Here is a 15,165-nt window from a genome sequence, read left to right on the forward strand (position 1 = left end):
CAGGCGCAGATAACCCTCGGGTAGCTTTGCTCGAAATTCAAAACAGATAATAAATCTAAGCCCGGCATGGCCAGGTGGTTAAAGCGCTCGACTCGTAATCTGAGGATCGCGGGTTCGAATCACTATCGCACCAAATATGCTCATCCTTTCAGCCGTGGGAGTGTTATAAAGTGACGGTCAATCACACTATTCGTTGGTAAAAGAGTAGCCCAAGAGTTGGCGGTGGGTGATGATGACTAGCTGTTTTCCCCCTAGTCTTACACTGCAGAATTAGGGACGGCTAGCGCAGATAACCCTCGTGTAGGTTTGCGCGAACTTCAAAACAAACAACAATAAACCTAGCCATATACGTGTTTGCGCTTTTGGAAGTTCGCCAAAAAGTACATATAAATGCCAAGCACGTCGCCAAGGGCGCTGTAGTTCACTATTTGCGGTAACACGACACTGTATTAGCATATCCAGTTTATTCTTATAAAGAGAATTACACACTAAAGAATCTATGATTTTGTACATCTATTAAGAAAAAAGTATGATTGGTTAAAAAGAAATATTAATCGTTTTTAAAACTATTTATTTTCACGAGAAAGAACGGTGTGAAACATATTAAGCCTAATATTATCAAGTAACTCATTGCTTAATTAGTTCACAAATCCAATAGATGGTTTATAAATACATATATATATATATGTTATGCCCATATAAAAATACATAACTCAAAATTTCAAATAAAGTTTACACTTACTTTGTATGTCGCAAATGAAATCTTCGATTTTGAACCATCTTCATGATCCTCAGAAGTACGTCTCTTAAAAAAATATATATATATTTTATTGGTGGCAAAAATTGACTAAGAACAAGGTTTAAAGAAACTGAGCAATGGCCCTGAAAACAAATAACAAATGTACAGTTTTTTAAAAAAATGATCGATTGCCATACATAATTTATAATTTTACTTTATTTTATCAGTTGTTTAATGGATCCTAAATCGATTCTATGCAAATAATGTGATTTGTCTGCTCTGAACGCGTAATTTATCCGGTTTGAACATATATGATTTGTCAGGTATGAACATATGTGATTTATCTGGTCTGAACATTTCAGTGCCCCATACAGTGATGTAAGTCAGTCCCGAGGAAGACTGATCCAAATGAGGACCCAAATGACCTGATGATAAAGGGAGAGTCATACAATTTAATTGGTTTGAAGTAAAGAGCGGTTGCATTATTTTGTTTACTTTACAGACACGAATCATCCAGAGCTGTAACTAAAATCACGGCAAATAAAAACAGAGAAGAAACAATTCAATCTGTCAGTTCAGTAATTGAATTAGCTTAAGTGAAATGTTGGCACAAAAAAGAATGATTTATTTTTAGATAGAACTATGCTATCTTATAGTGTAAAACATTTTTGTACATACACATTTATTGTTTGAATTTGCTGCAAAGAAGTCACAGATGTATAAAGAATCCCAGCGTCCCATAAAACTCTGATAAAGTACAATATCAAGAAAAACATAATAGGAATTTAATAGATGATTTAAAATAAAAAGAGATATAATTAAATTATAATTAAAACAAAAATAAATCGGGTTGAATATAAGATTGATGGAACTCTTGGAGATGTATAGGAATATTATATCAATAAGATTGAAGAATTATGGATTCGTTGTAATAACAAAATTGAAGACGTATACCAAAGCTGTAACGACAAAGTTAATGAATTAAAAGTGAAATAAAGAAAAATATAATTGAAACATCAATGGCAAATGTTTATAAAACAAATTATTAAATGCAAAGAGTTAACTAGCTATGCTATTGTCTACATTTACTCAATAAAAGATTTTCTATGGTATAGGAGAATTTAATTGGTCTAGACGTATTACTTCTACTGCTTTATCACCTCTTACCTATGAATCTTTCTGGAGTGTTTCAAACATAACATTACCAAACTTAATTCCAAAAGTTGTCTAGCCAATTCGAAATTGGACAATCAAGAAATCAATAGACTATGTCGAGAAGGTACCATGGAAGAAATGCCAGGCTCAGTTTGAAATAGCTTCTAGAATTTATCGATGGAATAATGAACAACAACTCACAAATCTTTGACAGCAATAAGTAGCCTATCAGTTGAGACACTCAACAATTATCAAGCAGTTGTAACTGCCTTATCTAATAGGTTTGGAGCGTTACAATAGTAAAACGTATAGAAAGCAATGATGCAGAATAAATTATTCTGTTCAGATTATTCTTGTAAAATAGAGAATTCTTTGACATATGACCAATTTATAGATTTCACAACAAACGAGTATGCGAGTATTAGACTGAATCACAATTAGTGATTTAACTTGAATTCAATAAGGTTGCTAATAAATAACTAAAGATACCCTCTCCATGTTATAAGATCATTAGTTTGAGTCATATTGAAACATCATCTTACACTGATGATTGGTTTAGTAGACCTCAAAAGATGTTTTTTGATAACTAGTTTCAAATAATGCAAGGAATAAACCGTAGGATAATAGGTGCTTTAAGTATAACTTAGTAGGATGTATTGCTGAAAATAGCAAACAACAGCCTATAAAAAAATAAAAAATAGCAGCTAAGACTGTGAGGAATCAATGGCTCTTAAAACACCAAAGCAACAATACTCTTGTTAAGTTGAATGAGCAACAATAGATTAACATAGAAAAACATGAATTATCTGGACATACGAGGCAAAGTTTAGCTCAGAATACCCATTCTGTCTCAAATAAAATATGTTAATTGCTTAAATAAACCAGACCATGAGTTCATATGTCAACTGATGAAAAGCCCTCCAATATGTTAATTGACATGGTTTCTACATGACAATATTTTTTAACCAAAATTGATAATAAAAAGTAGGAACTGCCTCTAAATATGAGAAAGAAGAGGGTGTGATGCAAATAGCAAATAGAAATAAGGTTCCAATAAGGGAGAATCTAGAAGTTACCTTTAATGTTTGAAATTCCTCTAAGCCTCATAATGATGGGTACAAATTGAGAACTGATTTCGTGTGCAGAAAGGGATACAATGTTAGGTTATCTCTGAATAGCTGAGAACTGATTTCATGTGCAGAAAGGGATACAATGTTAGGTTATCTCTGAATAGCTGAGAACTGGTTTCATGTGCAGAAAGGGATACAATGTTAGGTTATCTCTGAATAGCTGAGAACTGATTTCATGTGCAGAAAGGGATACAATGTTAGGTTATCTCTGAATAGCTGAGAACTGATTTCATGTGCAGAAAGGGATACAATGTTAGGTTATCTCTGAATAGCTGAGAACTGATTTCATGTGCAGAAAGGGATACAATGTTAGGTTATCTCTGAATAGCTTTACTGTTACAACCAGAAAATACCTTTTCACAACACTGTACACCAGAGGTCAATCTTTCCACGAAAATAAAGAAAACAGTCATCATTGTTTTTCTGAGACGCGAAATAGTCATAACAGAACTTATTATACATTTATATTTAGTGACTTGAGTGTAACAGAAACAAACACTTGATTGTTATATGATGGGTTAATAGTTAGTAAAACCTCTGTGGATTTAAATGACAAAAATGTTACCGTTAGGGCTGTGAACACAACAACCCATAAAATCTGAGTAAAGTCTGGATGAGACAGTGCGAGATGTAAGACTGTACACATAATAAATTCTAAGTAAACTTAGAAGTAGTCACCTTTGATAAATAATATTGGACGTTTGATGTGAAAACTGTACCGAAAGACAGCTTACCGTCGTATTCACGAGACTCATATTAGGGTAGCTGTGGAAGTCATACAACATAATACCATTGGCAGTTGCATGATATGCTAATGAAATATCAAGACATCTTTACCAGTAAATGTCATCAATTATTATGTAGAAATAATCTCTATCAAGATGGACACTGGTGATTCAGCCTCGTTATGTTAGTTAGCCAGAAACTTTCACTTTCAAAACAGGCTGAAGTGTTCAAAGAGATGAGAGCCATAAAGGAATAAAACGTGATAGAATCAAGTACTAGGCCTTGGGTATTCTCCATTTTATTTGTGTAGAAGAAGGTTGGATTAACAGTATGATACATGGACTACTGGAGGGTAAAAAAGTTATAAATATATATATATATATTAATTTGCCATGGATTGCCTCTACTTTGGATATACTATACTGATCAAAGTGATTTTTAGCATTGGGTTTAAAAAATGGAGTTCGTAAGCGGAAATCAACCAAGCAAGGAGAGAAAAGACCATTTTCACCAAAGGAAATTAATTTTAACAATTTATTGTGCCATCGAGTGAATTATATAACGCCCTTGCAACATTTCAATGATCGATAGGATGTGTTTTGTCTGAAGTATCCTAGAACGTTGTAATAATTCACTTGAATTACACAATCATATATTGGAATACCTTTAACCAAGCTTATGAATGCTTAAGGAACGTTCCGAATCAGTTTAGGAAAGAAAACATTTAACTGAACCCTAATAAGTATTAATTATACCTTCAAAGGTGAATTTATTGAGATAAATAGTTGTTTCAACAGTTTCATCAAAGATTGATTACATTGTTCAACATTAGAGCCTGTTTGAAGTAACAGCATTTCTTTGACTACAATATTACTATCATAATTTTGAAAAATCTTTTCTGACATAGCTCACTCTCTAAATATGTTTGTTAAGAATCCAATAGATTTTTATTATCTGAGGTTGTGGACAAGCATTCAACTGACTGAAAAAGAAATAGACGACAACTAATTCTATATACAGCTACCAACAATTCTGCAGTAAGAGCAGCTTTGTCACAAGAACGACATAAAAGCAACATGACTGCCTAATAGAGTAAAGCAAAGAATGTCATATAAAGGAGGTTCGTGGTAATTCACAACTTAGAAAAGGTACTAAGTGTTCTTCAACCCTGAGTCGTTACACATACCAAGAAAGCCTCTGAGCTTATGATACTGATGACCATTTGAAACCCAGAATTTAAAAACAGCTAGATGGCTCAAAAGAACCTTCAAAAGTACTACTTGAATATATATATTGTCTTGGATAGAACTACGAAAAAGACCATGCATTAATGAGACATTATATGCTGTGAGAAGAGGAAAACAAACTATGGAAAAGGCTCCAAACCTAACAAGGCATGGATTCACAAATGTTGATTTAGTCCAACGTTCATCTGAAAGATGATCAGTAAAAGGATAAAAAAAAAACCAATTATTCAATAGCTTAAGAATTCTACAAAAGGATCCTCATGACAAGCAGCTGCTTCATAAAACCTGAAAACCAAGTAATATTGGACTTTTTGGGATTTCTTATGTTAGCAAGATGAAATTCCAGTACAGAAAAAGATTAGCAGAGAACACCAGGCTGATCGCCTGATGTGCCCAGCCCATCATACGGTGTAATGTAGCCAATGTTCATTAAAAGAGAACTCTCTTTCCCAATCAGTTCCTTGCTAATAGCCCTAAAGTAGCATAGCGGTATTTCTGTGGGCGTACAACGCTAGAAGCCTGGCGTCGATACCCGTGGTTGGCAGAGTACAGATGGCCCATTGTATAGCTTTGTGCTTCACTTCAAACAAGCCTTGCTTATACGCACAGCACAAGTTTCTTGTGGTAAACAATATACAGTGAACATTATTATGATTTTTAATTGTGCAATGGGGAAAAGTGTGCAATTACCATACGCTTCATTAGTTCTAGTGTTTTGAATTGTCTCAAATGTTTTGGGCACTCGACTCGCAATGTGAAGATCGCGGGATCGAATCCCAGTCACACCAAACATGCTCGCTCTTTCAGCCGTGGAGACGTTATAATATAACGGTAAATCCCACTATTCGTTGGTAAAAGAGTATCCCACGAGTTGGCGGTGGGTGGTGATGACTAGCTGCCTTCTCTCTAGTCTTACACTGCTAAATTAGGGACGGCTAGCGCAGATAGCCCTCGAGTAGCTTTGCGCGAAATTCTAAACAAACAAATGTACTTTAAATAATATTAAATAAATGGATATAAATGGATACTTAGACAACACTGACATTAAGAATGTTATGTCTTTAGTTTATGAGCGTTTCCACTAAACATGTGACACATCAGCACACTAATGATACAAACAACAGCGGTAGTAATGAAAATTTGAGTAAGAACAGTAGAGATGGTAACGGACAGGAAACAGAACCAAAAAAACAGACAGCAGTGTAGTATACTGTATTCCATGTGGAATGGAATGGAATTCATGACAGGTATTTCGGTTTAACATTATTTGACCCCAAGCTGTCTCCATGACATCATGATCAAGTTACAATCGTTATAAGAACTCTTCTTCTATGGATCCTAACTGACGGCTTTCCCCTAATGCAACATCAGACAACTAGTTAGACAGTACATCACCCACATAAGTTAGTAATAATTCATAAATTCCTGGCACGTTACACGTTATAAAATAATCAGTCATTAGACTAGCTATGGGCATGTTTCATACCCACCGCCGATTTTATAATATATCTCACTTCCTAGTAAAGCTAAAACTTAATTTCGCGTGAGGGGCTGAAGTGGAACAACTAGTTCTGAGCGCCTCTGGTTGTTTGATTTAAAACTTCAGTTACTGCCGAGTCGAGATGGCTATATCCGGTGTTACACTATCTATCCTAAATAAAACCTGTAGTCGAAACATTGGGGAAATAAAAGTATTGTTTTAGTACTCTCGGCATGAGCGCCACCTTGATATTGAGTAAGTTAATGAAAAGCTAAACACGACTTGTAAACACTTCTTATAAGAAATAAATTAGCAATTTAAGTAAGCTAAGGTTTCATTTATTAAAAACAACCCTATTTCCACCCTTTTTTATTGTTTACAAGATCTTCTAATTCGTCAAAGAATCCGCAAAATAAAAATAAATAAATAACTTATTTTTCATGTATTACCCATATTATTAAACTATTGAAAATTAAAAAAAGAACTGTAACAAACTTTTTACCTCTCGGATTTCCAGTAACAGGTGGCGCGTCAGTCTCATCTGTGGTATTTTCATTTTATTCAGTGCCACTTTCATGCTCTAATTAGTAGAACATTGAATATGATATATAATTAGAATATTGTGGGTGGGAATTTTCTCACAAATAAGAAATTTTGTCATTTTATTTTTGGCACTTCCAGAAAAGCATAAACGGTTATAATTATTATTGTCAATTGACAAACCAGACTAAATAAAAAAATTGGAAACTATCCACTTATCACATAAGGGACATCTTAATTAATAAACATATAATATTATTTGGTATAAATAATATGATAGGAAGTTGTGAGGCATTCATTGACTGTGAAAAACTATGGCTCAGTGGAACGTATAAAGACTTATAATGAATCTGGTTTTGAAATCCGCAGGAAGCTTAGAACAACTAAATATCTCATTGGGTGGCTTTATGTTTAACAACAACAGCAAAAAATTAAAACAACCATATTCAAACAGTATTGTAAAAAATTACACATATATAAATCTAAACAGGCCCGGCATGGCCAGATTGTTGAGGTACTCAACTCGTAATTTAAAGGTCGCGGTTTAGAATCCCTGTCACACCAAACATGCTTGCCCTTTCAGCCGTGGGGAACGTTATAATGTGACGGTCAATCCCACTATTCGTTGGTAAAAGAGTAGTCCAAGGGTTGGCGGTGGGTGGTGATGACTAGCAGCCTTCCTTCAAGACTTACGCTGCTAAATTATGGACAACAGGCGCAGATAACCCTCGGGTAGCTTTGCTCGAAATTCAAAACAGATAATAAATCTAAGCCCGGCATGGCCAGGTGGTTAAAGCGCTCGACTCGTAATCTGAGGATCGCGGGTTCGAATCACTATCGCACCAAATATGCTCATCCTTTCAGCCGTGGGAGTGTTATAAAGTGACGGTCAATCACACTATTCGTTGGTAAAAGAGTAGCCCAAGAGTTGGCGGTGGGTGATGATGACTAGCTGTTTTCCCCCTAGTCTTACACTGCAGAATTAGGGACGGCTAGCGCAGATAACCCTCGTGTAGGTTTGCGCGAACTTCAAAACAAACAACAATAAATCTAGCCATATACGTGTTTGCGCTTTTGGAAGTTCGCCAAAAAGTACATATAAATGCCAAGCACGTCGCCAAGGGCGCTGTAGTTCACTATTTGCGGTAACACGACACTGTATTAGCATATCCAGTTTATTCTTATAAAGAGAATTACACACTAAAGAATCTATGATTTTGTACATCTATTAAGAAAAAAGTATGATTGGTTAAAAGAAATATTAATCGTTTTAAAACTATTTATTTTCACGAGAAAGAACGGTGTGAAACATATTAAGCCTAATATTATCAAGTAACTCATTGCTTAATTAGTTCACAAATCAATAGATGGTTTATAAATACATATATATATATATGTTATGCCCATATAAAAATACATAACTCAAAATTTCAAATAAAGTTTACACTTACTTTGTATGTCGCAAATGAAATCTTCGATTTTGAACCATCTTCATGATCCTCAGAAGTACGTCTCTTAAAAAAAATATATATATATTTTATTGGTGGCAAAAATTGACTAAGAACAAGGTTTAAAGAAACTGAGCAATGGCCCTGAAAACAAATAACAAATGTACAGTTTTTTAAAAAAATGATCGATTGCCATACATAATTTATAATTTTACTTTATTTTATCAGTTGTTTAATGGATCCTAAATCGATTCTATGCAAATAATGTGATTTGTCTGCTCTGAACGCGTAATTTATCCGGTTTGAACATATATGATTTGTCAGGTATGAACATATGTGATTTATCTGGTCTGAACATTTCAGTGCCCCATACAGTGATGTAAGTCAGTCCCGAGGAAGACTGATCCAAATGAGGACCCAAATGACCTGATGATAAAGGGAGAGTCATACAATTTAATTGGTTTGAAGTAAAGAGCGGTTGCATTATTTTGTTTACTTTACAGACACGAATCATCCAGAGCTGTAACTAAAATCACGGCAAATAAAAACAGAGAAGAAACAATTCATCTTGTCAGTTCAGTAATTGAATTAGCTTAAGTGAAATGTTGGCACAAAAGAATGATTTATTTTTAGATAGAACTATGCTATCTTATAGTGTAAAACATTTTTGTACATACACATTTATTGTTTGAATTTGCTGCAAAGAAGTCACAGATGTATAAAGAATCCCAGCGTCCCATAAAACTCTGATAAAGTACAATATCAAGAAAAACATAATAGGAATTTAATAGATGATTTAAAATAAAAAGAGATATAATTAAATTATAATTAAAACAAAAATAAATCGGGTTGAATATAAGATTGATGGAACTCTTGGAGATGTATAGGAATATTATATCAATAAGATTGAAGAATTATGGATTCGTTGTAATAACAAAATTGAAGACGTATACCAAAGCTGTAACGACAAAGTTAATGAATTAAAAGTGAAATAAAGAAAAATATAATTGAAACATCAATGGCAAATGTTTATAAAACAAATTATTAAATGCAAAGAGTTAACTAGCTATGCTATTGTCTACATTTACTCAATAAAAGATTTTCTATGGTATAGGAGAATTTAATTGGTCTAGACGTATTACTTCTACTGCTTTATCACCTCTTACCTATGAATCTTTCTGGAGTGTTTCAAACATAACATTACCAAACTTAATTCCAAAAGTTGTCTAGCCAATTCGAAATTGGACAATCAAGAAATCAATAGACTATGTCGAGAAGGTACCATGGAAGAAATGCCAGGCTCAGTTTGAAATAGCTTCTAGAATTTATCGATGGAATAATGAACAACAACTCACAAATCTTTGACAGCAATAAGTAGCCTATCAGTTGAGACACTCAACAATTATCAAGCAGTTGTAACTGCCTTATCTAATAGGTTTGGAGCGTTACAATAGTAAAACGTATAGAAAGCAATGATGCAGAACAAATTATTCTGTTCAGATTATTCTTGTAAAATAGAGAATTCTTTGACATATGACCAATTTATAGATTTCACAACAAACGAGTATGCGAGTATTAGACTGAATCACAATTAGTGATTTAACTTGAATTCAATAAGGTTGCTAATAAATAACTAAAGATACCCTCTCCAAGTTATAAGATCATTAGTTTGAGTCATATTGAAACATCATCTTACACTGATGATTGGTTTAGTAGACCTCAAAAGATGTTTTTTGATAACTAGTTTCAAATAATGCAAGGAATAAACCGTAGGATAATAGGTGCTTTAAGTATAACTTAGTAGGATGTATTGCTGAAAATAGCAAACAACAGCCTATAAAAAAATAAAAAAATAGCAGCTAAGACTGTGAGGAATCAATGGCTCTTAAAACACCAAAGCAACAATACTCTTGTTAAGTTGAATGAGCAACAATAGATTAACATAGAAAAACATGAATTATCTGGACATACGAGGCAAAGTTTAGCTCAGAATACCCATTCTGTCTCAAATAAAATATGTTAATTGCTTAAATAAACCAGACCATGAGTTTATATGTCAACTGATGAAAAGCCCTCCAATATGTTAATTGACATGGTTTCTACATGACAATAGTTTTTAACCAAAATTGATAATAAAAAGTAGGAACTGCCTCTAAATATGAGAAAGAAGAGGGTGTGATGCAAATAGCAAATAGAAATAAGGTTCCAATAAGGGAGAATCTAGAAGTTACCTTTAATGTTTGAAATTCCTCTAAGCCTCATAATGATGGGTACAAATTGAGAACTGATTTCGTGTGCAGAAAGGGATACAATGTTAGGTTATCTCTGAATAGCTGAGAACTGATTTCATGTGCAGAAAGGGATACAATGTTAGGTTATCTCTGAATAGCTGAGAACTGATTTCATGTGCAGAAAGGGATACAATGTTAGGTTATCTCTGAATAGCTGAGAACTGATTTCATGTGCAGAAAGGGATACAATGTTAGGTTATCTCTGAATAGCTGAGAACTGATTTCATGTGCAGAAAGGGATACAATGTTAGGTTATCTCTGAATAGCTTTACTGTTACAACCAGAAAATACCTTTTCACAACACTGTACACCAGAGGTCAATCTTTCCACGAAAATAAAGAAAACAGTCATCATTGTTTTTCTGAGACGCGAAATAGTCATAACAGAACTTATTATACATTTATATTTAGTGACTTGAGTGTAACAGAAACAAACACTTGATTGTTATATGATGGGTTAATAGTTAGTAAAACCTCTGTGGATTTAAATGACAAAAATGTTACCGTTAGGGCTGTGAACACAACAACCCATAAAATCTGAGTAAAGTCTGGATGAGACAGTGCGAGATGTAAGACTGTACACATAATAAATTCTAAGTAAACTTAGAAGTAGTCACCTTTGATAAATAATATTGGACGTTTGATGTGAAAACTGTACCGAAAGACAGCTTACCGTCGTATTCACGAGACTCATATTAGTGTAGCTGTGGAAGTCATACAACATAATACCATTGGCAGTTGCATGATATGCTAATGAAATATCAAGACATCTTTACTAGTAAATGTCATCAATTATTATGTAGAAATAATCTCTATCAAGATGGACACTGGTGATTCAGCCTCGTTATGTTAGTTAGCCAGAAACTTTCACTTTCAAAACAGGCTGAAGTGTTCAAAGAGATGAGAGCCATAAAGGAATAAAACGTGATAGAATCAAGTACTAGGCCTTGGGTATTCTCCATTTTATTTGTGTAGAAGAAGGTTGGATTAACAGTATGATACATGGACTACTGGAGGGTAAAAAAGTTATAAATATATATATATATATTAATTTGCCATGGATTGCCTCTACTTTGGATATACTATACTGATCAAAGTGATTTTTTAGCATTGGGTTTAAAAATGGAGTTCGTAAGCGGAAATCAACCAAGCAAGGAGAGAAAAGACCATTTTCACCAAAGGAAATTAATTTTAACAATTTATTGTGCCATCGAGTGAATTATATAACGCCCTTGCAACATTTCAATGATCGATAGGATGTGTTTTGTCTGAAGTATCCTAGAACGTTGTAATAATTCACTTGAATTACACAATCATATATTGGAATACCTTTAACCAAGCTTATGAATGCTTAAGGAACGTTCCGAATCAGTTTAGGAAAGAAAACATTTAACTGAACCCTAATAAGTATTAATTATACCTTCAAAGGTGAATTTATTGAGATAAATAGTTGTTTCAACAGTTTCATCAAAGATTGATTACATTGTTCAACATTAGAGCCTGTTTGAAGTAACAGCATTTCTTTGACTACAATATTACTATCATAATTTTGAAAAATCTTTTCTGACATAGCTCACTCTCTAAATAGGTTTGTTAAGAATCCCAATAGATTTTTATTATCTGAGGTTGTGGACAAGCATTCAACTGACTGAAAAAGAAATAGACGACAACTAATTCTATATACAGCTACCAACAATTCTGCAGTAAGAGCAGCTTTGTCACAAGAACGACATAAAAAGCAACATGACTGCCTAATAGAGTAAAGCAAAGAATGTCATATAAAGGAGGTTCGTGGTAATTCACAACTTAGAAAAGGTACTAAGTGTTCTTCAACCCTGAGTCGTTACACATACCAAGAAAGCCTCTGAGCTTATGATACTGATGACCATTTGAAACCCAGAATTTAAAAACAGCTAGATGGCTCAAAAGAACCTTCAAAAGTACTACTTGAATATATATATTGTCTTGGATAGAACTACGAAAAAGACCATGCATTAATGAGACATTATATGCTGTGAGAAGAGGAAAACAAACTATGGAAAAGGCTCCAAACCTAACAAGGTATGGATTCACAAATGTTGATTTAGTCCAACGTTCATCTGAAAGATGATCAGTAAAAGGATAAAAAAAAAACCAATTATTCAATAGCTTAAGAATTCTACAAAAGGATCCTCATGACAAGCAGCTGCTTCATAAAACCTGAAAACCAAGTAATATTGGACTTTTTGGGATTTCTTATGTTAGCAAGATGAAATTCCAGTACAGAAAAAGATTAGCAGAGAACACCAGGCTGATCGCCTGATGTGCCCAGCCCATCATACGGTGTAATGTAGCCAATGTTCATTAAAAGAGGACTCTCTTTCCCAATCAGTTCCTTGCTAATAGCCCTAAAGTAGCATAGCGGTATTTCTGTGGGCGTACAACGCTAGAAGCCTGGCGTCGATACCCGTGGTTGGCAGAGTACAGATGGCCCATTGTATAGCTTTGTGCTTCACTTCAAACAAGCCTTGCTTATACGCACAGCACAAGTTTCTTGTGGTAAACAATATACAGTGAACATTATTATGATTTTTAATTGTGCAATGGGGAAAAGTGTGCAATTACCATACGCTTCATTAGTTCTAGTGTTTTGAATTGTCTCAAATGTTTTGGGCACTCGACTCGCAATGTGAAGATCGCGGGATCGAATCCCAGTCACACCAAACATGCTCGCTCTTTCAGCCGTGGAGACGTTATAATATAACGGTAAATCCCACTATTCGTTGGTAAAAGAGTATCCCACGAGTTGGTGGTGGGTGGTGATGACTGGCTGCCTTCCTTCTAGTCTTACACTGCAAAATTAGGGATAGCTAGCGCAGATAGCCCTCGTGTAGCTTTATGCTAAATTAAAGAACAAACAAATAATCAACTGTTTGATATTTTAATTTATTATAAAAGATAATCTGAAATAAATGAAATTTCATCTTACAGTGAGTTTTGCGTTTAGAATAGTACAAAAGAACCTTTCTTGGAGTAAAATAATTCCATAGAGTAATGTAGATTCTAAAATAGGACATAGAATGAAGTTGGGGCTGTATTACTGCATAGTTAGATTACATAACACTATGTAATAAAACTTTTACTTTTCTTGTTCCTGGGTAGAAAGTGTTATTTCCCAATTGCTTATGCCTAAAGTAAATGGAAAAGACCTATTTTTCTCTTCAAACTTTGCATTTGTGACCTGGAACCGTATAACGAAAACAAGATGGGAGACTATATTTGGGGGCTGATACTTGAAAGTGATTTACATTACGGTCGCAAATCTCGAAAAACTACTCACTTTTAAGCATTTTTGTTCATTTTTCTATAACTTTAGTATAAATACATGTGAATCTTGATTCATTTGTTGTTTTATTCAGACCTTATGTAAATGAAAATGTGCAAATTTGTCCGTTTTTAGATAGAAAATAGGTTAATTTCTAAATTTCATTATCCAGGTCAAAAAAGCAAAATTTGAAGGGAATAATGGCCATTTTCTGAACTTTTACAACATAAGCAATTAAGAAATAACACATGCAATCCAGGAACACAATTTGTGTTACGTAGTGTAATAGAATGTTACTTGTAATTCGTATAATCAAATTATACTGCATTATAATTAACGAAACAGGTATTATATATGTGGCGTTTCAATAATTTAGTTTTAAAACGATACGAGATGGTTCTTTTCAGCAGTAAATATCTATAAGATAAACTAGAGTAATTTCCAAAGGTATGTGATGTAAATTAGATGGAATATTAATTTCAAAATATTGATTATTATTGAAGTAATAAATGTAAAGTTAATGACGTAATCACATGTAGAGACACGTTGATATTTGCTGATCTGTAACATCCTCTGGTGGTTCGTTCACCAACCATCTGCACACTTATAGATTATCCCATCATCCTACACTTTGGTTTCCCATTTTCTCCCCTAGCATTTCGCCTTCTGTTAACAAACACACATTGTAATGTCACGTGGCCTCCTGATCACAAGCTCTCCTCCTTCCCTATCACCTGAGGCAGCCAATCAACGTAAGACGTCATCCTTTGGTGTTTCAATGTATCTCAGGACGGCTGGTATGGGTAATAACACTTTTACACAGATTTGTTTGTTTTGTTAACCCGAAGTTGACCTTAGAAGATCGAAGTTTTTTTTTTAACCTGAAGATGACCTAAGAAGATCAAAACGTTAGTGATGTCGAGAAACCCACTTGCTGAGAAATTTATATGCAAAAACGGCTCGTTTGGGTTGAGAAAATATTTTTCGCTCTTGTATGTAAAATATTTTCTCAACCCAAACGAGCCGTTTTTGGATATAAAGATCAAAACGTTGTTCTCTGCTTTATTAGTAAAAGTGTTAATACCCATACCAGCCGTACTGAGATA

The 15,165-nt window shown here is 34.1% G+C and overlaps 1 protein-coding gene and 1 pseudogene across 2 annotated transcripts in view; both read right to left on the bottom strand.

Annotated features, from left to right (window-relative positions):
* LOC143249678 (atrial natriuretic peptide receptor 1-like) overlaps positions 1-802 on the bottom strand; it is a 36,606-nt pseudogene extending 35,804 nt beyond the window's left edge. Inside the window, exon 1 of the transcript XR_013027902.1 lies at positions 743-802. The product of XR_013027902.1 is annotated as an atrial natriuretic peptide receptor 1-like (transcript). The remainder of the gene's footprint in view (positions 1-742) is intronic.
* Positions 803-5,152: 4,350 nt separating this feature from the next.
* The window catches only part of LOC143248162 (atrial natriuretic peptide receptor 1-like), a 33,277-nt gene continuing 23,264 nt past the window's right edge, over positions 5,153-15,165 (bottom strand). Inside the window, exons 10-12 of the mRNA XM_076496593.1 lie at positions 8,469-8,531; positions 6,980-7,057; positions 5,153-5,182 (exon numbers count right to left, since the gene is read on the bottom strand). Of these exons, the coding sequence (XP_076352708.1) occupies positions 5,153-5,182; positions 6,980-7,057; positions 8,469-8,531 (171 nt within the window). The remainder of the gene's footprint in view (positions 5,183-6,979; positions 7,058-8,468; positions 8,532-15,165) is intronic.

This window comes from Tachypleus tridentatus, chromosome 4 (assembly GCF_004210375.1).
Source record: "Tachypleus tridentatus isolate NWPU-2018 chromosome 4, ASM421037v1, whole genome shotgun sequence".
NCBI classification, from domain to species: Eukaryota; Metazoa; Arthropoda; class Merostomata; order Xiphosura; family Limulidae; genus Tachypleus; species Tachypleus tridentatus.